The sequence below is a fragment of the Cydia fagiglandana genome, chromosome 9 (assembly GCF_963556715.1).
Source record: "Cydia fagiglandana chromosome 9, ilCydFagi1.1, whole genome shotgun sequence".
Classification (NCBI taxonomy): domain Eukaryota; kingdom Metazoa; phylum Arthropoda; class Insecta; order Lepidoptera; family Tortricidae; genus Cydia; species Cydia fagiglandana.
Genome location: NC_085940.1, coordinates 18,603,482 through 18,628,677, shown reverse-complemented (window position 1 = coordinate 18,628,677; position 25,196 = coordinate 18,603,482). Strand labels below are relative to the sequence as shown.

The following is a 25,196-nucleotide window of genomic DNA, read 5'->3' as shown; positions in this document are numbered from 1 at the left end:
TAGCTTTGTTGTAATTACTCGTACAGACAGACAATATTTTTAAATAAGCAAATGCAGGTTCTTATTTACTAGGCCCATTTTTAATAATATACGGGACACATCTCAAAAATATGTCAATTATACTGTGGAAAATTTTGCTTTTTACAAGCTTTTATTTACTTTCACCTGACCGTTGTCTGTCTGTCGGTCTGTAATCAAATTTTGCAAGTTAAATTTCATCCACTTCCCGGTTTCCGATTGAGCTGGAATTTTGCATACATACGTAAGTCGGGTGACGATGCAATATTATGGTGTCATCGAGCTGATCTGATGATGGAAACAGGAGGTGGCCATAGGAACTCTGTGATGAAACAACGCAACGTAATTGTGTTTGGGGTTTTTAGAATTGTCTCGATGAGTATTAGTTGTCTGTCGTAAGGAAAATACAGTCAGCGATAAAAGCTTGTACCAAAAATGAAATTTTTGCCAAAAACTTGCCTTGTTTATTTTAGTCTCTTCAAGTGTCTAGGTACTTGCCAAACAAATCAAATCAATATCGTTTAGTAGAAAGGCTGTTGAATCAATAAAATGCGTGGGCTTAATCTCTTAAAGTCTCAGAGTAATAGTGAATGTATAATGTAGGTATCAAATGTATAGATACTATCAGGTGCCTACTGATGAGGTCGGAAAATTTCCAATATTGCGAAATTTCCATTTCCAAAATTAATGTTTCTTTTGTTTCCTTGAAAATATGCTGAAATTTCCGGGAACTCTTCCAGCTTTTAGGAAACATTCCACATCTTGCACATCTGTAGGTACCTAATTTAACTTGTGTCAGTTATGTCCTGAATCCTGAAAACAGCATCATTTCCAGACTAACCTCTCCGCGGTACCTCGCGTCTCTTCGCTAACTCCTCGTCGTGGCGCAAGCGTTGCGCCACCCGGCCACGACGCCCGCGCATGGGTGACGTCCGCCCGCCCCCCACCCCCATGCTCAACAAACCAAACGCCCTCAAGCTGAACAGCGTAGCGCGCAGCAGTAGCCGCTACTCCGCCCGCGACCCACGCTTAAGAACTTAAACCTTTATCCACAACATCTGCAGTATTAAAGGGTATTATTTTCTACAATGAAGACTGACGATCCGATTATAGTCAAATCCAGAACCCCACGCGCTAGAGGACACAGTGATGGAGTCCGCGAGTCACTCCTCTCGGATTCGACCTCAGGAATTGACAGAGGCGATGCGAGCAGCTCATGTAGCGGAGATTCATTTTCTAGCCCTGATATCAGCAGCAAAGATGAGCTGAGAGGCAGAGGATTTAGTAAAGATGAGAAGAATGCGCTTAATGATTTGAGAAATGGAAAGAAGCCGTGTAATATTACTGAGAATCCGCAGGATAAGTTAAAGATGAAGGATGTTGAAAGTGGATCAGCAAAGAAAGCCAAAATACCTGATGGTGGCTGGGGATGGGTAGTAGTTGCGTCATCTTTTATAATATCGATGATCGCAGATGGCATAAGCTTTTCCTTTGGTTTGTTGTACATTGAGTTCCTTGAAGAGTTTGGAGCTAGTAAGTCGACCACTGCTTGGATCGGTAGCCTTTTCATCGCTGTTCCGCTGCTCTCTGGACCTGTGATGAGTGCTCTGGTTGACAGATACGGTTGCCGCAGCATGACAATTTTAGGGGGAATCATTTCGACTCTCGGCTTCGTTCTGGCATCTATTTCAACCACGATTGAAACGATGATGATAACATTTGGAGTGATAGCTGGTTTGGGTCTTGGTTTAGTCTACGTCACTGCTGTTGTTTCTATCGCCTACTGGTTTGAGAAGAAGAGGAATTTAGCTGTTGGCCTGGGCGCCTGCGGAACCGGTGTAGGGACGTTTGTCTACGCACCGATGACTCAATACTTCATCGAAGAATTCGGTTGGAGAGGCACCATTTTATTACTCTCCGGTACTTTGCTTAATCTTTGCGTGTGTGGCTGTGTGATGCGAGATCCTGAATGGTGGATTTTGGAACAAAAGAAAGAAAAGGAAGCGAAGCCATTGAACGATGTTGAAAAGGCTAATCAAGAGTTAGCGCTTATGCCCACAGCATCCACCAAAAGGCCATACAAGAAATCCGCTTCACTCTGCGTTTCTGATGACATGCCGCTATCGAATAGGGAAATGAATGGAAGGGTCACGAAATTCAAAGTACCTTTGATGGAACGAGAATTCCATAATGTACTACATAAACATCAAAAACAGATTTATAGAAACAACAAGTTAGCATTGGGATGGCCTGTCCAGGAGCTACCTAGAACCGAGTCTTTGTACACAATCCCTTCATATTTGGAATCCACTGATCGTGTAAGTATTTTGTTCAGCAAGTAAATATAATTTTCGTTTAAAGTGTTATTTACTAATAAATCTTTGTGTATTTTAGGCAACACAGAGGGTGCTGAAACAATTGATTCAATCGCCAATCATGTTAACGAAGGCAACTGGAATAGCTTCACCGATTTTGGGTGAAGACAACGATCCTCCATGCGTCACGTTCCCGAAACAGCCCATGCGTCGTTCTTACTCCGTAGACTTCTATTTCCGAAAAGAAGTCAGAAGATCCATCGACTATCAGCTGAAGAATCCTAACGCTGGTAGAGTATTGAAAAAATCGAAATCGGAAACAAAAGAGGATCGCAATGTGCTTGTGAAACAGGACAGCAAAGGGGACAGAAGGGATTGGCTGAAGAAACAGCTGTCAGTCAACCATCATTATCTGAAAGATTTAAAGATGCCTTTGAATTCTATTGGCCATAGGAACGCAATGTTGAACATAAATAGATACAGACTGAAAGCATCTTCTTGCCCTGATATATTCAAGAATTCTATGGTTACCATCAATGACGAAGAAGAGGTAATTACTTCTTTCTTAACATTTGAAGACACATTATTTTCATAGCCAAGATTTCCTCACATTTCCTTGTGGCCTTGCTTTGCAAATCTTCTAATATATTTTATCTTCTAGAAATGCTACGATGACTGCCTGGTCTGCGTCAAAGACATGTTCAACGTGTCCCTCTTCAAGAAAGCGACCTTCAACCTGCTCTGCGCCGGCACCATCTTGCTGTTCATCTGGTTCATCGTCCCGTACTTCTACCTGGCTGAACACATGATCCACAAGGGCTATAGCGAAGATGATGGCGCTGTCATGCTCAGCTTGATCGGAATCACCAATACCATCGGAATGGTGAGTCTTTTTTCTGTACACCTCAGGTCGTTGACGCCTGCAACGGCTGCAACCCCACACTTTTCACGCGCGTTGCCGACCCTTTAGAAAACTCTTTCGACCATGGGGTCGAAATATGCTGGGAAGAAGAATATGGTTCTTCTTCCCAGCATATTTGCGTCCACTGCTATGGTGACGGTAGCCTTAGAGTGTAAAAAACTATGAGCTACATTATGATGGCCATTACGCTCTGCCAATTGCAGCAAAATGTAGGCCATAAGAGTGTTCATGAACGAGCATCAAGGCAATGACCGTCGCAGACAATTTTATTGATACCATATTACCATAGAAACTTGATTTAACCTCTCTTATGTCTGAAAAAGAGGTATTTTCATTTGTAACAATACTTTCTTTTCCTTTATTCGTTAGGTAGGTACCTCTTCCACTTGAATGAAATAACCTGTTTATTTGTAACCTTGTCCAAATCGTTAAATGCCATATTACTGTCCACATTTAACGGGCTCTTGGCATTTCATTTCTATTTTACTGGGACATAACGCAGTGCGTGTATTATTGACACAGTTAACTGACCATTCGTAATAAGCTTTACTACAAGCTCATAAGGTTTTCCAATGGGCAATTTGCAGGACTAGATTTTCAATAGCTATGTAGGAGAATTTTTAGGGTTCCATAGTCAACTGGGAACCCTTGTTATGTTCGACTGAGGTACGTCCACGGCTTAGTTTAACCTGAACTAATAGGTAACTAGATTTTTTGTGGTGCCTCTCCTTTCACGTAAAGTGGGGATGATTTTTTTCGCTTCAACCCGTGTGGGGTATCGTTGAGTAGGTCTTTTAAAATTAATAGGGGTTTTCATAAACCATTTTTTGATTAAAGTTAAATTTTTCTAGAACAATCGCTCTGAAAGGAAAAATGTGTTCGTTTAGTAATTACGGGTAGGTTACATATACATTTGTGACCATAAGTGCCATAACAACATTAAATATACAACCAGGGAAGTGAGAGAAGAAATTAAATTGGTTTATTAAATATTTTTTGTAGACTCATTTATATGTATATAGGTATATTATAATCCCCTCAAATCGCACTTTGCACCATGTACTTTGTACTTATAATTTTATTTTCCATTTCTTCCATATACCTACCTATCTATGAATTAAGCTTCTTATGATGGCTTCCACGCCTACACCTCCAGACGGCTCAGGCATCGAGCTTGCTATAAATAGTGCTCCTAAGTAGAATCATAAATCAATAGCCAGGCGCCTGGACGGCCTAGAGTCCTGCGCGGTGCACTTGTTGCACGCCAGTTGCAGGGGTCTAGGTTATAGGAGTTTAGCACTGGTTTTTGAGCTCTGGTCCAGAGAGGGGCAAATTTCATTCGAATGACGAATAAAAATAATAAAATTTATCGCGAATGACGAATAAAAATGTCGGATGATTATTCTTATTCGAATGAAACAAACAGTAAAAACAAGTCATATGAAACGTGTTATTATTCGTGTTGTCTATTTGAATAGGATAAGCCAAAAAACATAAATATTTTTCGTGGATTTATTCGAAAGAAATAACGAATAAATCATTCGTCACTTGAAAAGTGGTCGAATGATTCATCCGCGGATGAATTATTCGCGAATGAATTATCCGCGAATCGCGAATAAATCATCCGCGGATGAATCATTCGCGAACAAAAAAATCTTGAATTATTGTTTATTCGAATGATTATTCAGATAAAAGTTTATTCGAATGATGCCCATCTCTGCTCTGGTCAATGGTCACGCCAATAAGTACAAAGGGCGTAAGACAAATAAATTAATATAAGAGAAAAATTAATATTAGGAGACATCTTACCTAGCCTCAAACTAAGCAAAGCTTGTAGAGTTAGACCAAGAAAAGTCTGCAGCGATTTTGATAGCCCACGTAGTGCAAGTGTTATTTATACGTCATAATTTCTTAGAAGTTTGACGTTTAAAATAACACTTAACCGTGTGGGCTATCAAAATCGCTGCAGACTTTTCTTGCTCTAACTCTACTATATGGGTGCTAGGCGATGATATACCTACTTATATCGATAAATACACATTTATATACATAGAAAACACCCATGACTCAGGAACAAATATCTGCGCTCATCGGGATTCGAACCCAAGACCATCGGCTTCACAAACTCACTAGTCACTACCTTCTAGGCCAGACCGGTCATCAATAAATGCCCTTACCGGGTACAAAGTGACAATCGTTAATAGAAAACGCAATTCGAAAGTGAAATATTAAATCGAAATGATCACGTGAGTTCTCGTTGTAGGTATCTGTCATGTCATCCCGATCCGTTTTGTTTCGATCTGCGTTTGTCGATGGCCAGTATGCATATGCAGGGGTCTAGGGTTTGAGAGCTATGCTGGTTGTGTGCGTAGGACGGAGGTGCACTGGTGCAGGGGTCCATATATGTTATTATAGTTTTTAAGTTCGATTTGCCCCGTACACACACAGTTACATATACACTTACATGGTTACATTGCTAGTTAAAAGCTTGTAAATTACACAATTTTTATAGCTTAAGTTATAAAAAAACTAAATTAATGTCTATTTTCCCTGTATACGCCAGCCAGGTCAGTGACCGAGCCGGCAGCGCTATTGATTCATCTCCCGAAATGCAACGTTGCAATTATGTTTATATGCAACTTCATTATTTATCAAATTATCAGAGAGAGAGAGAGAGAGAGATGGCAAGCGCAGCCTACCTATATGTTTACTATATTGTAAGTATGTAGATGGACCATTATAGACTATCTTATCTTACTTATCTGAATCGGGAGGACACTCTGAATCTTGCGAAAACTTGCACAATTTAGCAAATAGAAATAGTAGTTTGTGTTACAAGGGATCAAAATGATATATCTCCGTCAAGGGCGTACATTGAATCCTGAGTGAAGCGATGGCTCCACAATAGAATGAATCCTAGCGGGGAAGAAAAAGCCCTTTTCCGAATAGGTGATGTGAAATAATAATAATAAACATACCATACTAAAAGGGGCTAAAAAATAAAAGTCAACCTCTTTAGGTTGTTTCTGTCCAGACGACGGCGCCGAGTTTGCTAAGGCACAGAATAAATAATAGTACTAGGTACAGAAGACTCACTCTCTAACACAGTGGTTCTTAACCTTTTCAGTCCGGTCACCCCTATGACTAACTAGGGACCCTGATTTTACCCCTCCTCCCAATGGTAATAAAAAATAAAACGTGTACGTTTGTTGTATTGTTATATTAGGCTAGCTTATTACCCCCGTAAAATACCAGTTTTACCCCCACGGGGGTAATTACCCCTAGGTTAAGAACCACTGCTCTAACAAAACGCGTCTGTTACGATCAGGACAGATATGGCCGCTAGGTGGCGACAGCGCCACGCGCGGCTTATGGCTTTCCCCAAAATTGGGGTGGAACGGATGTACTTTTAGCTACCTGTAGCAAAGCGACGAAATCGCGGAGTGAGCCACGCCCCGCCCACGCCTGGCTAAGGTCTTTCTGCACTTCGTCTCTCCAGCGGTACCTAGGGCGTCCAGACGGCCTTCGGCCACTTGGCAGACGGCTTTGGACAGAGTAGCATGGCGGTCTTTGGTGTCGGAGGCCAAGATTCACTTCGGGTCGTTGCGCCACAGCAGTAAGTAAGTCGTTAGGCTCTGGACAGGGACGCGTGGAGGAATATGGGAGAGGCCTATGCCAAGGGCAACCAGACAAAACGTCTGCGGAGAAAGGCTAGCAGTAAGCAGTAAGTAAGTAAGTCTTTAGGGTTGTGAGTTGGCTAACCCTCCATACAAAGGCCAAAAATTTTTCTCGTCAAAAAAATTTTTGTTTTACGTTTTCCTAAACACCATAGCGTCGATAGCAAATATGTTCTTAAACGGTTCCCCATTATTTGAAGTTTAATGCCACGACCGCGTAAAGGTTTTGTTTCAATACCATACCAAACATACCACAAACTCATTTTCTTGGCCTTGCGCCACCACCCCCTATAACCTTGACTCTACTGGCAACTTATAATAAACCTTAAGCACTAGCGAATAAGGCTTGTATTCGAATAAATTCAAACGGCCTTTGTTAAGCATTATAGTAATTTATTTGGCTTTTAATGTCTTCCTAATGTATTATAACTTCCATTCTCGTTTGTTGTACTAACCTATTCGCTGCTGACGGGGAATTGATGGATGGTATTATTATTTTCTATTTTATCGACTTTATTTTGGAATTGGATATGAAGTTATAAAAAACCTTATAATAATAAAAGGTTTTTAACACAATAATAATCAGTGGCGGATTTGTAGTCTTTACCGCCCTAAGCCCTATAGCCGCCCCTTTTGCAGCACCCAACATATTGACTACATTTTAAGTTATTTCTTGTTATCATCAGCGAATTTTTTCTCACAATTTGCCGCACTAATTTTTGCCGCCCTAGGCTCGGGCCTACTGGGCCTTATATATAAAACCCTGAAAACCAGCGCCATGGCTAAGGACATTAGTCATCGGCATATGCTGAGTGGCATCCATTTTGGTGTCTTGTATTTCAACACCAAATAAACCATTTCTATTCTATTCTATATAAAAAAAAAAATGGGCAAATCCACCACTGATAATAATTCATAAAGTACTCATCCGTAGTAGGCAATTTGAATACTCTAACCCCCTTATTCATAAACGCGCTACAAACCTCATCTAGCTAATAATCGTTTGTCCTTATCTATCATTTTGACTTATGTACTTGTAAGAAAGGGATAAAACATAATTTAATTAAATCAGGCCCGTAAAGTTTTATGAATAAGGGGGTAAATCTTTACCTACTACATATAATTTTCGTATCTCCGCGCAAAAATATCCTTTTTTATCCCAAATTCGTATTTCGTATTCATTCCTACTCTCTTTAAACTTACAAAAATTTATAAAAATATGAGGAAAAATAAATAAAAAAAATAATCGCCCCAAATAATGCCGTATTTATTACTGTTTATGCTCAAAAGTTAAAGTAACTAGAAGCAATATATATATATATATATCTATATTTTTTATGTAACTCCTACTGTCTCGAATTTAAACTGTTGTGAGACATACTAACATTGAATAATTTTACGGTTTAGACTCACTTGTTCCTACTGTCTCCTCCATATATTGTTATACCTATTGTTTACGTCGAAATAAATTATTTATCATGTAAAAAAAGTAACTAGACAGTCTAGACACAAACAAAATAACAATGCGGGAACAGAGTTGTTTACATCAGTTTCACATGAAATAGATTTTGACCCAAATAATGTTGAAGGTGAACGTTTGAAATTTAATCAAAAATAACAATCGGTCCAAATAATGAAAATAAATTATTAACTAGACACAAACAAAATAATGAGAGAACAAAGCTTAGGTACCTACATCTAAAAACCGATTAGTTACGTAATACATAGCGGCTATTACAACAAATACTAATAAGAACAAAATAAAATAAATATTTAAGTGCGGCTCCCACTCCCATACAACAAACATGATTTTTTTGCCGTTTTATGCGTCCGGCTCGCACTTGGCCGGTTTTTTTTCCTTGACTTCTGGGGTGGCGAAAATTATTGGCCCGGGGCGCCAAATTTCTAGATACGCCCCTGATTCTAGAACTAATAGTTAGTCATTTCAAGTCATTATCTAAAACAAATAACTAAGTAATTTCGTCAATTAAAAAAGCTGGGTGTTATATAAATACAATAGTATATATACTATCATATTCAAAATATTGACCAGTGTTTTAATTTAGATTTATACTGATTGCCCTCTAGTCGAGTTTTTAATTTATCGGGCGGATTATTAAATAGTATATATCTATTGCACATAATACAAATGCAAGACAAAATGCCGGGAAACCGCGAGGAAGATGATGCTCTATTACACTTATATATTGTACAGTCGCCATCAGATATATCGGAGCGGCCAAGCTGTTCACAATATCTGAACACGCACTCTAACGCCTTGACAATAAAGGCGGCTCAGATATTTGTGAGCACCTTGGCCGCTCTCTTGAATAAATGTGGTTTTGACTCTAGCACGATATGAACTACGACGGACGAATGTTGAAGGTTGAACGCATGAAATCAATTATCTTTCCGTCTGAGTCGCCATCGTTCGAAAATATCCGTTCAGAATATTTGGCACAGATATGAAAACCGAGGACATTGAAAACTGGAGACGTCTATTTTTGTCTCTGCCTACGAGTTACAATTCTATGCTGCACACACTCGTCGAGAGCCTTTCGCCAAGAGTCTCGGCATCGCTCCGATCATATCGGTGAAGCGCCAGACGATACAAGGAACAGCAGCGAGACGAGAAGGGAGCAGCATGTACACACTCGCTCTCGGCCTGCCTCGGGATCTTTCGACGAGTGGGTACAGCCCGTTAGACTTTATAATGATGATGTGAGACGTGCGGAAATCAACCAATAGCACTATGTAATCCAGCGGAGCGGAGAAACCAATAGGTTGAAGCACGTCTCCTTTCATCTCCGACAGTGGAAAGGCAGCCTTATGCTCATTACCAGTGTTTTTCTGACTGTATTCATAATAAAGAGCCTGATATCTCGCGCGCGACATAGTTACTAAGACGGTGCATTCGTTCTAAGCCTACAAGATTACTACGTAAGCAGACTAGTACCCGTACCGTGAGTCACTGACAGTGTCAACACTTACATAATATACGCCAACGTCTACGTAATTTACTTTCTATGCATCTCGCTCGCACTAATACGTCAGTACCAGCGAGATGCATCTTAGAAAGTAAGTTAAGGTAGCTGACATAAATCAGTGCCAAACTGCCGGCCTAGCCAAGGTTACAATCGCTATCGCTTCGACAACGAAAAGCATTATGTCTCTCTATCACTCTTCCATATTGGTGCGACAGTGACAGTTGCGTTTCGATCGCTACGGAGCGTAAACGATCGGCATCTTGGCTACGCGGCCAGACCGTTAGCACGGTCGCATTTTTATCGCTTGTCACTGCCTATCACGTTCTAACAAGTATGTAAAAGCAGCAGTATGTGGTAGCCACAATCAGTCACAAAATTGTCACTCTATATTTCTTTCATAAACCAGTGCAAAGTTTGATTTGATTATGTTTGCTTACACAATCCGTTTACCGTCATAACTGCTATTATTCACGCAACGCCAAAATCGACCTTGTCCTTTAAGGTCATTTGTACACGCCAACAAGTGTATTAACCTCATCATTACGTCATAATGTGAAACACGCTGATTTTTAGGGTTCCGTAGCCAACCGTATAGTTTCAACAAGCCCGTCCGTCTTTCTGTCTGTTAGGCTAAAGTTGTAATTTGACATGTGCAATGCCCGGATTCCAGCCTGCGGCTGTCATGAATTAACATCTCGTCTCTAACGGCCCTATTCTAACTTTAACACTAGAGATTATCTAGAGATGAAAAAGATACGATATCGAGAAGATATTTTGTAAGTTAGATATGTCAAATTTGACATTTCCGCGATTCTGGAGGTCCTCTTGAACGATTTCGACAAGTTTATGACTTAGATATCCAAGTCATATCTAGTCGATATCTAATGTAGATCTAGTTGATCTCTAGATCTTGTGATTATCTCGAAATCCGAATACAGGCATAATATTTCAATTACCTACCCCTCTCGTTGCACAATGTATGTACCTACTATTGAAATTAGTTGTATACTCGTCAGTCACGACGACAGTGGCGGATTTGCAGCCATTGCCGCCCTAGGCCCCAGGCCCTGTAGCCGCCCCTTTCTCAGCACCCATCATATTGACTACATTTTGAGTTATTTCTTGTTATCATTATTGATTTTTTTTGTCACAATTTGCCGCCCCCAAAAAACTTGCCGCCCTAGGCCCGGGCCTACTTTGTCTTAGGGCAAATCCGCCACTGCACGACGACAAAGTAGGTATGTTATAGTACCTATAGCTAAATAAAATATCCCCCATTGAAAATTCTCATTTAGCACCACCTCAAAAACGTTTACAGTACTTACGATATTAATATTTCAGAAGTTTCGTTTATAATGACTGCTACGGAACTCTACACTTATTATAATCTACATGCTCTTGACCGGTATTTTTAATATAATCCTTCTATGATAACGATAGTATTTTAAGTATTGCCATAAAATTAGTCTCTGTGTACCGAGAGAACAGGCAAAAAGTTACGATGCAATCGTAATTTATGTATGAAGGTAGGTATTAAGTACCTAACCTACGTTTATGAGAAACTAACATTTTGTCTCCAAAACGTTGCTGGCTATTCTAGAATATTCAGAGCTTTTTAGACCAGAGGCCTATTGCATAGTTTTGTGCATTTTGGACGAAACCTGCATTGAATAATTAGTTCTTGTATCTGAATACAGACTTATACCTACTTTACCTTAAATTCTAGGTGGGCCTAGGCTACATAGGCGACTTCCCAAGCGTCTCAATCGGCAACCTCTACGCGGCCTGCCTCGTGCTCTGCGGGGCATCCGTCGCGGCCATCCCACCCGCCGCCTCCAACTACTGGCTCCTCGGCTGCGTGGCGGCGGCCTTCGGCTTGCTGTTCGCCGCTTCGTTCACGTTCACACCCAGTCTGCTGGTGACGCTCGTGTCGCTGGATGATTTCACGTCGGCGTATGGACTGGTGCTGCTCGCTCAGGGGATTGGACATTTGATTGGACCGCCTTTGTCAGGTTAGACTCTTGTTTACTTTACTACCCTGTTTCGTCATCGTCATCATCTTCGCGATTGTCCCGTCTTTTTGCCACGGCTCATAGAAGCCTAGGCGACTTCCCAAGCGTCTCAATCGGCAACCTCTACGCGGCCTGCCTCGTCCTCTAAAGCAAAAATGTTTTCTTGTTTTAACCAATAAATACCAATTCCTTTAAAACCTGCAACTTTAATATTTTGTTACAGAGTCCCCTGTCATTTATACAAGCTATAACTGTCATTATACAAACTTTAATTTATACAATACTGTCATTTATACAAACTTTAATCTTACAGGTCTAATCTACGACCTAACTCTGTCCTGGGAGCTCTCATTCTATCTGGCCGGAGGCTGGATCGTGGTGGCCGGCGTGCTCATTTCCTTCATCCATCCATTCCGTGCGCTGGAGCAGAGGCGACAGGCCAATCAGGAGAACGAGGCTATATAAACAACCAATCAGCTATCATCTCCCTGCAAGGAAAAAACATGGTAAAATAATTGGTAGTAGTGTCGTGAATAACGCTCATTTTGAGGCTTAAAGACTCGAACTCTTAGGACTCTCGAGGCTTAACACCGGAAAGCGGCAAAGACGATTGCTTACATACCATACGCGTAAAATAAATAAATACAATTCTCAAATATAGTCGAGACTTCAAAGACTTACGAATCCCGAGAATCTCTAAGCCTAAAAATAAGCGTTATTCACAACACTGATTGGTAGCCATAAGTTTGACCCTCTGAACGGTAAAGACGTCAACTGAAGCTTTGCCTCAATGCATTTTCACATGGTTCACGATGACGCGCCGCACACGAAGCGTGGCATTCAAAGGGTTAAGTTATTTGGACCTTAAAATACTCGTTTTTACTAGAGCCTGTAACGTGATGTTTTGGTAAAAGTTAACTCTATATCCACTAGATACCGAGACTTGCGAGACCGGGACAATAGGGAATATTAGGCAAAGCTCTGCGTAGGTAGGTGGCACCAGTCGGTAGTGCTGCACTCTGGCGGCAGAACATTGCAGTAATATCCCCTATTGAAAAACATTATGATTGAAACTTGTCAAAACTGTCAAAAAATATACGAGTATCAGGATTATTTGCCATTAGAATTGAGGAGGCCTAACCAAGCGAGTGGCGTTTATAGAAAACACCAATGGAAACTTAAATTGTATGAAAATGACGTGACTTTTCGTTGCCACGCGGCACCGCACACGCGGTGGTGCAGAGGAACCATGAAAATGTTTTGCCGTGAAAACATTGAGCTGGAATTGTGGTCGTCAGCATGGGGGGAGACGTAGACATTAGTCAAAAAAGCGTAGAAGATACGATATAATAAGGGGAATTGAGGTTAGATATGTCCCATTTTATTCCAACGGTTTGACGAAAGGTACCGTAATTTATCCTTATAGGATCTTTATAAAATTATGAAGATATACAGGGTGTTTGGTACATCGTTTGCCAAATTAAAACGGCAAATAGGTTGAGTTATTTGCTATCTTCTCATGCCTAGAAAAACAAAGTTGGCCATGTTTTTTTTACTACCGCAACTATACGCAAGTAAAAATTTGAAATTTACGAAAAACTGGCATAGAAGTGAAAAAAAAATTGCGCCAAATTAAAAATTTCTAGGCATGAGAAGATAGCAAATGACTCAACCTATCTACCGTTTTAATTTGACAAACGATGTACCAAACACCCTGTATTATATTTCAGTAGATACCTAAACTAAATAAATACAAGGAATTTAATTGTAGATTTTACACGCCAGTAGGTTTTGTCACTAGTGTAATATTTTGTAAAGTTTACTCACTACATACCTACTTTCATTTGGTTCCATCTAATTAGAAATGGTGGGATGACTTTGGTTTAATATCTTACTTAGTTTACTTATTGTATTTTATAGTGTTGTGTGTTGTTAACCACCAAGTAGGTATTTTTAAATTATTTTTAGTAGATCTTGTAGAATTTGTAAAATAACTTTGTTAAAGATTATCCATGTATTAGGTTCAGAAATATATTGTAGATGTATTTTGTAAATTTAATACTATATTTTATAAATGTATATTTCGATCGTGGAGTGCAAGCCGAGCATAATTAAGGAAAATCAATTAAATTGAATTACCGAATAAGACAATAGTTAGAATTTAATGTGTAAGTAAATTAATATTAAATAAGTAGGTATAATATACTTCGATAGGTTATTCGATCAGTTTAAATAAGTTCTTTCTTCGAACTGTCAAAACGATTTTGCTACTATTGAATTTATTGCAACACTATAGTTCGTTTTTTTTAGCATTAGAAAAAAGGCAAACAATCTTGATGTGTCTTTTAATTGAAAAACACATTTTAAAAATAAGTTCCGGCAAATATGTAACAATTATGAATCTAATACGATCATTTATATTCTTCGCTTTCATAAGTAATAGTCTTTGATTTTTAAAAAGCGTTTTTCAGTAAAAAGATATGTCAAGATCGCTTACCTTCTTGCAAGTTCTTTCTAATGCTAAAAAAAACGAACTATAGCATGTGACGTCGCAATCAAATTACCTACCTACTCTTTATAGTTTTATACTGGTTTTAAAATAAAAATTGTGTCTAAAAATAAGTCCTGTTTATATTCTTCTATTATTCTTCTAGTGCTTCATTTCATGCATGGTGTAAAATAATTTATTTTAAAATCAGTCAAAAAAAGTGTCGTTCTTAAAAACCTTATTAAATATAATAGCAAGTAATAATAAATTTAAGTATAAAAAACACAGTCATAACGATAACATGAAGTCTAATTAATTGTAAGAAAAGGTGACTTTCCACATATACATATAGCGTGAGGAAGCGAAGATAGTTCTAATATAGAATACTTAACTCAGTTGATTTTTTCTTCCTCAATTTTTTTTACTGCGGCACATTGTTGATAATTTTAACAAATGAACGTTTGTGTGTTAAACGTTTGTGTTTGTGTTGTTTGTGCATATTTGTGTATTAAAGTTAAAGGAGAATAATATTTTGAAGATAATACGTTTTGCTTTAGTAAAATGATGGTAGGTATTCGCAGTTTAAATTTTTAATGACATTTCGTAAAAGAGGTGTAAGTTTTTTTTTGGTTAAAGTATTATTGGGACATCCTGTACATGGACTGCCTTTTGGCTTTACCGTCGTAGTTGTTAAAAGACGACTTTGTTGTGGGATATTTTATGTTGATATTACTAGTGAATGTTTGCTACTATTACTACTAAAAGCTAATAAAATTTATCTTTTCGTTGGTAGGTTAAATTAGTAATGAAAATGAATAACATCTGGTATTCACCTACTTCTAAGTACTTAATATAAATAAGATTATTATATAAGTGTACTAGCGACTCGCCCCGGCTTCGCATGGGTTAACAAAATTATACACCTAAACCTTCCTCAAGAATCACTCTATTGATAGGTGAAAACCGCATGAAAATGTAGTTTTTGATTTTATCGCGAACAAACACACAAACAGACGCGACGGGGTCTTTATTTTATACTAGTATGGTGTAGTGATTATACCTACAGTAAATATAAAATAATTGTCACTGTCAAAGGTACTCAGGTAATAAGAAACTAAGTTTAATTTAATATACTTTTATTAAAAAATGATATTTTACTAACATACAACTTAATACATATTTTATAAATAACTTGTTACCAATAATTTATTAAAAAATGTATTACAACAGGTTAAAATCATAGTAAACTTTTAGGTATGTAATTTACACTTTTTATTTTTTACATAAGTAATTTAATTTAAAATAAGCTACGGCTTGCCCAATAGAAATGTTCAATGACGCCCCGTCACTGTTAGAAATAAGTGGTGTCCCCATACAAAAAACTTGTAATACGCGCTAAACAACCGGCCAACGGTGTATCGTAACATTAAATCTCAATAACTGCCTAGTTTTCTTTACAAAAAGTAATGATAAGTGTTAGACAGCTTCGACTTTCCGAATTTTTAATATAATTACCATAATTAGTCTGTTGGATTTAGGTTGGAGACTTCTCCTTAAATATAATTATGTCACGATCTGATTTATTAAAATGTTATTTATTTGTGTTTCAATATCTCGCGTAGTCATCTAATGGTAACATTCCATTTCTAACTGCAGCTGCACTACCGGTACTGAGCGCGTCGCTGTCATTGTCAATTTCCATTGTAAAATGAACAGCAGTGCAGCTGTCGTTGGAAATGGACTGTCACCTTAATAGTTAATGATAATAATGATACTTATTGTGTCACAAATTAATTTTAATAATTTCGTGATATGGCTGTTTATTACCTTTGGTGATTTTATCCCGAATAGTTAAATATTACCTAAATTTATGTTAATTGTCAAATTATTAATAAATATTTTTTATAGAGGTAGGTAAATATATATATTGGCTGTGAAGTTTGTTTGCTTAATATGTATTGTAGTATTTTTTGTTTATTAATTATTAGTAAATTTATTATGTTAATGTTAATTATGTATTTTATTAATCTACTTATTAGCAGTTCGTACTGTTAATGAATGAATGCGTTATTTCGTTCTCTATACATACTTAAACAATACATAGGTAGCCTTTAAATCGTTATACACCATTTATACATATTTTGAATTATGTCTAGTGATTGGAACGACAGAACATTACAGATGTAGTGTATAATTGTTTTCCATCGTATTTTCTCGGAAACGTTCGTATTTGTCATGCTACTTCAGTCAACCTCATTATTTTTGTACCGAGACTGAGTGAAATAGCAGGACACGTTCGCACGTTTCCGTGAAAATACGATGGAATATAATTCTGCACTACATCTGTACATATTATGTCAACACACCGTAAAGTGGAACTCTACTTCAATGAATCGCGGAGTAACATTCGTCATAAAATTTAAGGAATAAGTAGGGAGTTGATTTTTGAACGCAAATTTTATGATGTGGATGAACCTATCAGAAATACACAATTAAAGCGTTCTGAAATGAATTCTTTATATTTTAAAAATCGATGATCAATCAATGTACGCCATGAATAAAATAAATAATCCCAGTTTATCGGTACTCAAGATATAATAATATTGATTACGTCCAATTTTTACATCAAAATACCTTCAATTATTACAATGTGTAAATGTATGAAATATGTATGCATATAATGTACATTATAACATATGTCCTTAAGTTAAGAACTATAAATATTAAATTGTATTGATATAATTTGCACAATAAAAATGTTAATAAAATAATATGTACTGAATTGCACAATTAGTACTTAGTCGTAATCGTAATATGACATCTTGTTTATAAAAAAACTTTGTATTTCACTATAAATATAAAATATAACTTGATGTGACCTGTTTAGGTGAAAATTTGTAATCAATTACGTAAAGAACAATAAAGAAATGTTAACTGTATAAAACACGTTTTACTTATATCTTCTCCTTCTACAAAACTTCATAACAACACAAAAAAAACTCTTTAAACCTTTGAAAACCTACTGAGGAATAAATACTTTAAATTTCTCTCTTTCTTAGTTGCCGCCAAGTGCCGCTGTTATGATACGACCTCTGTATCTTTAGGTATTTAAATGAATGTAAACAAACAATTTATGAGAGGGCTATGCTCGGAGTTTCTCTGCGTGATCGAATCAGAAATAAGGAGACGAACGTAGACGAACTAAAGTCACCGACATAGTCCACCAGATTAGCAAGCTGAAGTGGCAATGGGCAGGCCACATTGCGCGCAGAGAAGATGGCCGATGGGGTCGAAAAGTGCTCGAGTGGAGACCACGGACTAGCAAACGCAGCGTAGGACGTCCACCCACAAGATGGACGGACGACCTTGTTAAGGCCGCCGGAAGACGCTGGATGCGGATCGCTTCCAACCGGTACGAGTGGAGGTCCAAGGGGGAGGCCTATGTTCAGCAGTGGACGTCTTATGGCTGAGATGATGATGATGATGATGATGAAACAAACAATTTGTACATTTTCGGGTAGTTTTAACATTTATTGGTTAACCAACCAAATACAAAACCGGCTGCATCTGTGTCTGAACGACCTGACCTTAACCTACATTATTTGATCGTGTAATGTTTTCATCTACCCTCAACTGGCTTAAGGAGCCATTTGGGGGTAGTACCTAAAGATACAGAGTATAGGTACTTCGAGTGCATGTCGCACTCACCAATCAGCATGAGCTATTATCAAGGTTGTATCAAAACAAGGCCAAAACCGTAACAAAACGCTTAATCTAAATCGGCCCCCCTCTACTGCGAAAGTGCGAACGCCGAAAGTATTTTAGTTTATTTTCTGCCCTTCGACCGGAAAGCTTCAAGTTTCGCTGCCCTAAACAGACTTGCCGATATCGCGCACCGTCGAAAAAAAAATTGAAAATACTAGCGACCCGCCCCGACTTCGCACGGGTTACTCTTAACAAATTATACACCTTGAACCTACACTTGAGCGCTGGTGGCCTAGCGGTAAGAGCGTGCGACTTGCAATCCGGAGGTCGCGGGTTCAAACCCCGGCTCGTACCAATGAGTTTTTCGGAACTTATGTACGAAATATCATTTGATATTTACCAGTCGCTTTTCGGTGAAGGAAAACATCGTGAGGAAACCTGCATACATCTGCGAAGAAATTCAAAGGTGTATGTGAAGTCCCCAATCCGCATTGGGCTAGCGTGGGGACTATAGCCCAATCCCTCTCGCGCTCGAGAGGAGGCCTGTGCCCAGCAGTGGGACGTATATAGGCTGAGATGATGATGATGATGAACCTACATACACACAGACACACGCGGCGGGGGACTTTGTTTTATACGGTGATATATTTTAAATACCTCATTGGAAAGTTTTAACCTACCTACCTACTTGTAATATATTTTGGGATAAATATCCATAAAAATTACCCCTTATATTTATTATTAATCCTTACTAAATAGTAAGGATTAAGAATTTAATGTACCTATGAGTATTAGTAGTAGTAGATCAGTAAGGATTATCAGGTATTAAATTTGAACGATTAAATAAAATCAAAGAGAATTGTTATTGATAAAATACACAGTGTAATAAGGTATGTATATAGATAGAAAGACTAGATTAGCTAATCCAACGGTCAACTAATCTAAACAATCTAAAGCATTGATTAAGCAAACTCGCATTGTATAGGAATCAAGTGGTTTGTCACAGTGACCCAATTCTATCCAATATCGTTAACTTGATACTATTTAGCTGAAACACGCACACTACGCCATTCAGCTGAGCATCAGTAAAATAATTATATGAGTATTAGGTACAAAGAGCAGCACAGGTGGACCTTATGCCTTTTGTAATAAGGTTTACCGATGGACAGAAACTATGCTGGGGCCTTTGGGTACATAAGACTTTGGAGCCCTTTTGGAAAGTAAAGAAAGCAAATTAAACTAACATTTTTCTACTATGATCTTCTATTTTTTATAGGTAATCAAATATAATGTTTCGGGGGCCCCGTGTGCATTATGGTAAAGACGGTACTGAGTGTGGGCGACGAATGAGTGTGAATTGAAGTCCGAAGCCGAAGGCGAGGGCTTAATTAGCACGAGTTCATGATTCCTGTACCGCCTGTGACACACACAATGTTTTTCATCACACCTTTTATAAGATAATTAAATAGAATATTTATTAAGTTAAGATTAAAAACGCGTTTTTAATAGGTACCCTAAATCGAATAGTTATTGTTAAATGCCTACAACTCTTGTCTAAAATCCGAAAAAAAGTTACACTTGCATCGCGGTTTCATAAACCACACAATTACTTTTTTTTTGATTTACAAAGCGACTGTGTTTAATTCGAAATTAATTAAATCGTCAACGGTTGCATGTTGTATTTTAGCCACAGTGGAAATAATCCGAGTCAGATAAGTAGTAGGTAGGTACTAAATGTATATGTACCTATCTACATAAATGTGTTTGTTGAATCATGCAATCATATGCAGCAAGTGCATGAATAACAGCAGTGCATTGTTGCTTAATTAGTTAACACTCGGCAGAGACAGGTAAATAATACAGACTAGCATTTTACATACAAATGCCGAGGTTTTCTTGAGAGGTTACGATATCGTTCGTTATCGTCTTGAGGGGTTCATCAAAAAAGGAGTGTACAGGTTTTAAAGGGTCGGCAACCCGCATGGAACACCCCTGGGGTTGCAGAAGTCCATAGGCTACGGTCAGAGGCGTAACTAGGGGGGGGGGTTGGAGGGGGCACGTGCCCCGGGCGCCGTCCAAGGGGGGGGGGGCGCCAAAATGAGCAAAAGACCTGTACCTCTCCGCCTTGCTAAAAGGCAGCAGGGAAACTTTTGTCAGTCATATTTACCACCACTGTGAAGTGTGAAATGCGGATGGTATTCTGGCCCACAGCGCAAAAGAGAAAGCCGATCTTTTACTCTTACTCTTTTTGCCTCGAACTCGACCTTGACAGACGACGGTAGCGCCCTACCGCCCACCATCCCGCAGTGCGAATACTCTATGCAAGAAACTTCCATCAAGGCGGGAGTTGCTATGCTTTCGTTTTATAAGGCGAGCGGGCCGAGTGCTTCAGAGTTGTGTCCCGTGTTAGCGCGTCTTTTCCGTTAGGGGTCTCTTGTCGAAGTTACCATCTTATGGACTCTCCAAGAGACTACCTATGCGAATGGATCGCTAGCCCTTTGTCCGGCAGGCGCATATGAGCCGTAGTAGACGGAACCTGGCCGCGTAGCCAAGATGCCAATCGCTTACGCTCTGTAGCGATCGAAACGCAACTGTCACTGTCACACTAATAAGGAAGAGTGATAGAGAGACATAATGCTTTTCGTTGTCGAAGCGATAGCGATTGTAACCTTGGCTAGGCCGGCTGCTTCAATAGCTGCTGCATATCTGTGACATGTTGTCAATCGACGACATTCATCGATATGCGGACGACAGTACTATACAAGGATGGCTAAAAAATAACTAAATTCCCGTTGCCAGGGAGGTTTTGGGTTTTGGGACTGAGCAACTTTTACTACGGGACTAACCCCGAAATCGCGAAAAAAAAAAGTTTACCCTCCCATAGAAAATGGACCAGCCAAAATGTAGGAAACAGCCAAATTTTTTTTCGCGACTTAGGGGTTGGACTAATAGTAAAAGTTGCTCAGTATAATCCAAAAACCTGCCTGGCAACGAAAATGCAGTTATTTTTTAGCCACCCTGTATACCTACAGTACAGGCTGGTCCAAACCTTGACGCCCATAATTTTTTTTAGAATCCTCGTCGTGGGTTATCAGAATATACCCCATTTACCAGATGTTAGCCGATTTTTCGTAGTTTTCGAGACTTATAACTTTTGTTAAGAAATTCTGGAGTGAAGCTTTGCTTTGCTTTTCTGCCTTCTAATAATTGTTCGTGGTATTTGCACTGATAACTGAACTGGACTGAACTGAAATAGCGATGGGGAAGTGACCCCATAAAATAATAGTAGAAATAACTGTGTCAGGTATCGAGGCATTCTTTCCAGAGTTTCGGTGTGGGATCAGGACAATTTAATCCGATTCAATCCTACCATGACTCAAATTTGCGCGTTTACCGCTAAGAAAACCTCATTTTTCAAGGCACAACCCTTCCCATGTCAGGGAGTATTGGGAGCCTAGCTCGATCGGTGTTGACATCTCCATCAGTGACGTCCAATAATTTCGTAGCCACCTTGCCGGGTAGGCTGCGCTCGTATCAAAAAAAACTCGGTGTGCTCAATAAAGGGAGGCCACCGCCATACTTTACTCTGGGGTAGACTGATCCCATATATTGAGTACTGCTGTCACCTTTGGACAGGAGCACCTGGATGCCGCCTTGGGTCCTTCAAATCAGTCCAAAGCCGCGCTGTACCTATGAATAGAGATCTCCAAAAAAGAAGTTTATAAGTTTTAAAACGGTCGGCAACGCGCATGTAACACCCCTGGAGTGTAGACGTCCATAGGATGCGGTGACCGCTTACCATCAGGTGGGTCGAAAGCTTGTTGGCCACCGATGTACTAAAAAAACATAGGTACCTACACTGTATTTGTCTACATTAAAAGTAAACTTATTAAAGCAAAAAATAACACAATGGATTCATCCAAATGGACGGCATCCTAATATTAAACATTTAAACATTGTACGTTTTTGACATTCACGGACCGATTTTGGATTGCAGCCACGCTATTTGGACTGTTGGAAGGCTTGTCAGTGACCACCTTACGTTCATTTCGTTTGGGGGGGGGGGGGGGGGGCGCAAACATAGTCTTCATTCTTATTGTCAAAACTTTATTTTACCCCGTGATCTCTTTCTTCGCTTATAACCATAATATATTTTGTACATCTTTACATCTTAACTCAGACGGTTAGTGACGGTCGTTTTATAGTAGAATACCTTCCGTTAATATAAAAACTAAATTGTAATTCTATGGAACTTTCTAACTAAATATGTATGTAAACAAAAGTCACATTCTTTCTTTTCTTTCTTTCTTTCTAAAGTAAATTAATCATTCTTTGACAATTTCAATATGGCAGTTTGTTTACATAGTAAGTTCCATAGAATGACACTTTAGATTGACTAGTCCCGTTTGGGACGAAAAGAATACTTTAAAATATCTAGTACACATTTACGCATGCAAATGTCAGCGTTACGCAACCAACCTTATAATTAAATCGTTTAGATAATTAATTAATTATGATGATGGAAAAATCAACTTTTAATAAAAATCTCCATCCTCATTAAATTTACAATTTTTTCTTCATCTCGAGCCAGTTTCTATTTTTACTTGTCTGTGGTTAATGTTCTGGGAACGATGTCTTCACTATTCAAATACATATGTTAGGTTTCAGATTACATACCTAATTTATATTTATAACGCCTTCAGGCCACTTGCACCATTCCACTAACCCGGGGTTAACCAGTTAAACCTGGAATTACCATGGTTACCAGTACAATTTAACATTGGGTTAACGGTTTAACCGCTTAACCCCGGGTTAGTGGGATGGTGCAAGTGGCGCTTAGTACCTAAGTGTCTGTTAGTCTGATACTATGGCCCGAATTTGATGAGACAAAGTGTGGAAACCTCACATTTCCATAGACATTTGACTTCATGGTGACGCTTCCACAATATGCCATTGCAACATCTGTGCACAATTAACTTGATCCGAACGACTCCACAGGTTGCGGTAGCGCCAAAATAGAAACAGTTCTATCGGAAACCGTTCGGATATCTAAAACTCGAATTGGCCTATTCGGCCCGAAGACGTGATTTTGGCTGCAAAACTGAAATTGATTCCGATTTTAGTAACGGATGTTGCGTACACGCCGATGACGTCACGCGCTTATCGCCGGCCCCGTCATCAGAACCAGAGGGCCTACCGCGAACCGCGTTCCACGTGTTGCCTCTCTGTCGCACTTGTAAATTCGTACGCACGTGTGACAGCGAGGCAACAAGTCGAACGTAGTTCGCGGTAGCCCCTCAGTCGAGACTCGCGAGAATAAATGGGGTTTAAGATAACAGCTGTTTGAAGAGATCTAGGCTGCATTCAAAGTTAAAAAATCAGAGAATTTTAGGGTTCAGTATATCAACTGGAAAATTTTTCCTCCCTTCACGTCACCCTTATAGGATCATTAGTATGTCTGTCTGTATATCCGTCCGTCTGTCACAGCCTATATGCTCCGAAACTGCTGGACACACAGGATCACCAGAAAGGGACCGATACTCTTTGAAAAGAGAGTTTGATTATAGAAAAGACTTTCCAAGCACACAAATTCAAAAAAGATGTACTGATATCATAAATCCGTAACTAACTGATTTATCATCGCAGAGCCGAAACTACAACTAGAAAAATAAAATTTAAGATGTTGAATAAGAGGTTGAAAGTTTGTGTTAGGAACGAATTGATTATATTATAACTGAGGGTCTTTATTAAGCAGTAGCTATCTTTTATTAAGCATAAAATACAAATAAAGAATGACTTACGCTAGTGCACGCACGCACACATAACTATTCTGTACTTATCTTGTTGGTATTTACTAGGAAAATTGCACTTGCCTGTAAAGTTTACTTTTAATTGGTTAACATTCGTTACCGGCGTTCCTACGTTTTTCAGCTACATTATTATTACAAATTGACTCAGCTTGCGCCTTCCTTAAAACTTTAAACTCTATTTATATGAATAAAAAAATGCTCTACAGTATGAATTGATTATAACTGAGGGTCTTTATTAAGCAGTAGCTATCTTTTATTAAGCACGTCAAAGCATAAAATACAAATAAAGGATGACTCACGCTAGATCGAGCCGGGGCCGGGCCGGAGCTTCCGGCGCTTCGCTTTCTATGGAAAGTACCACGTGATCACCGATCAGGCCTATAACCGCGAAAATCGAAGTTTTTTCTTTGTCATTTTAATTACGCCTTCGTTGGAGTAAAAGAGAAAGATCCCCGCAATTTGCGAATTACGGTTTTCGCGGTAGCCGCTCAGTCGTCGTAGGAAATGACATGTCGGACGTCTCGGCTCGGTCTAACGTGAGTCATCTTTAAGACATTCGACGTTAACGCGCAAAGCGGTAGAAATTTAGCACGCATCGGTGACATATAAAATAAATACCTACGTACCTACTCCAAATTTCCTCTTAAATTATTTATGATTGGTGCTGTTACTATAGTATCCTGATTTCTAGTTTACTTTCAGTCGTCCACAAACTTAAACCTATTAAGAGTAGTGCAAATTTAACTTAGTCTGAAAAAAAATCAGAATAGGTAGGTATGTACCTAAAGTCCCTTTAAGTATGTACTTAGAGGGACTTTTCTGGGCGGCTAGATGCTATACCTGAAATAAAACAAAATTAGTTAACTTGACGGAACCCTCCTTGAAACAGTTTTAAATTTATCTTACCAAATGACCTCGGAGCTCGGAGTCAGCTATACAACCTCGGGCGACATTACCCTGGCCAGCTGTCAAAGTCACAAATAAACCAAAAGATTTTCAGCAGTTCTCCCGAAATTCTCGCAACGTGCAAACGCTTTTCACAAATTATTTAAACATGTAAAATTCCACTGTTATAAAGTTTTACAACTACAATTAGGTATTCAAGCGATATTGCCAAGTAAACAAGCTTTATCTGCGAGTGATAACAGCATTCGTGGCCCCGTCTCCCAGAGGAGCGAACGTGTCATTTTCATTTGAATGTAGGTTTATTTAAGTTTTCCAGTGGGATAAATAGTGAAATTGTGATGAAAATGCGGCGAGGC

The 25,196-nt window shown here is 38.9% G+C and overlaps 1 protein-coding gene across 2 annotated transcripts; it reads left to right on the top strand.

The window, feature by feature from the left end:
* Positions 1 to 815: 815 nt before the first annotated feature.
* LOC134667522 (uncharacterized) lies at positions 816 to 17,347 on the top strand. Of its 2 annotated transcripts, XR_010098646.1 has the most exons (6): positions 816 to 2,336; positions 2,413 to 2,883; positions 2,995 to 3,216; positions 11,646 to 11,931; positions 12,245 to 15,484; positions 15,539 to 17,347. XR_010098646.1 is itself a non-coding variant. In XM_063524946.1 (5 exons), the coding sequence occupies exons 1-5, from the start codon at positions 1,107 to 1,109 to the stop codon at positions 12,394 to 12,396; spliced, it is 2,361 nt and encodes a 786-aa protein (XP_063381016.1). In that variant the 5' UTR covers positions 816 to 1,106; the 3' UTR covers positions 12,397 to 17,347. The 2 variants fall into 2 exon arrangements, 1 of the variants encoding a protein (XP_063381016.1); XM_063524946.1 differs by having other exon boundaries at positions 12,245 to 17,347.
* Positions 17,348 to 25,196: the final 7,849 nt, after the last annotated feature.

Bases quoted from the DNA above. Each gene is read 5' to 3' on its own strand.
- LOC134667522 (XM_063524946.1), top strand. From the start codon at position 1,107: ATGAAGACTGACGATCCGATTATAGTCAAATCCAGAACCCCACGCGCT. The intron at 2,884-2,994 runs GTAATTACTTCT...TTTATCTTCTAG, and splicing joins CCATCAATGACGAAGAAGAG to AAATGCTACGATGACTGCCT. The intron at 11,932-12,244 runs GTTAGACTCTTG...TTAATCTTACAG, and splicing joins GATTGGACCGCCTTTGTCAG to GTCTAATCTACGACCTAACT.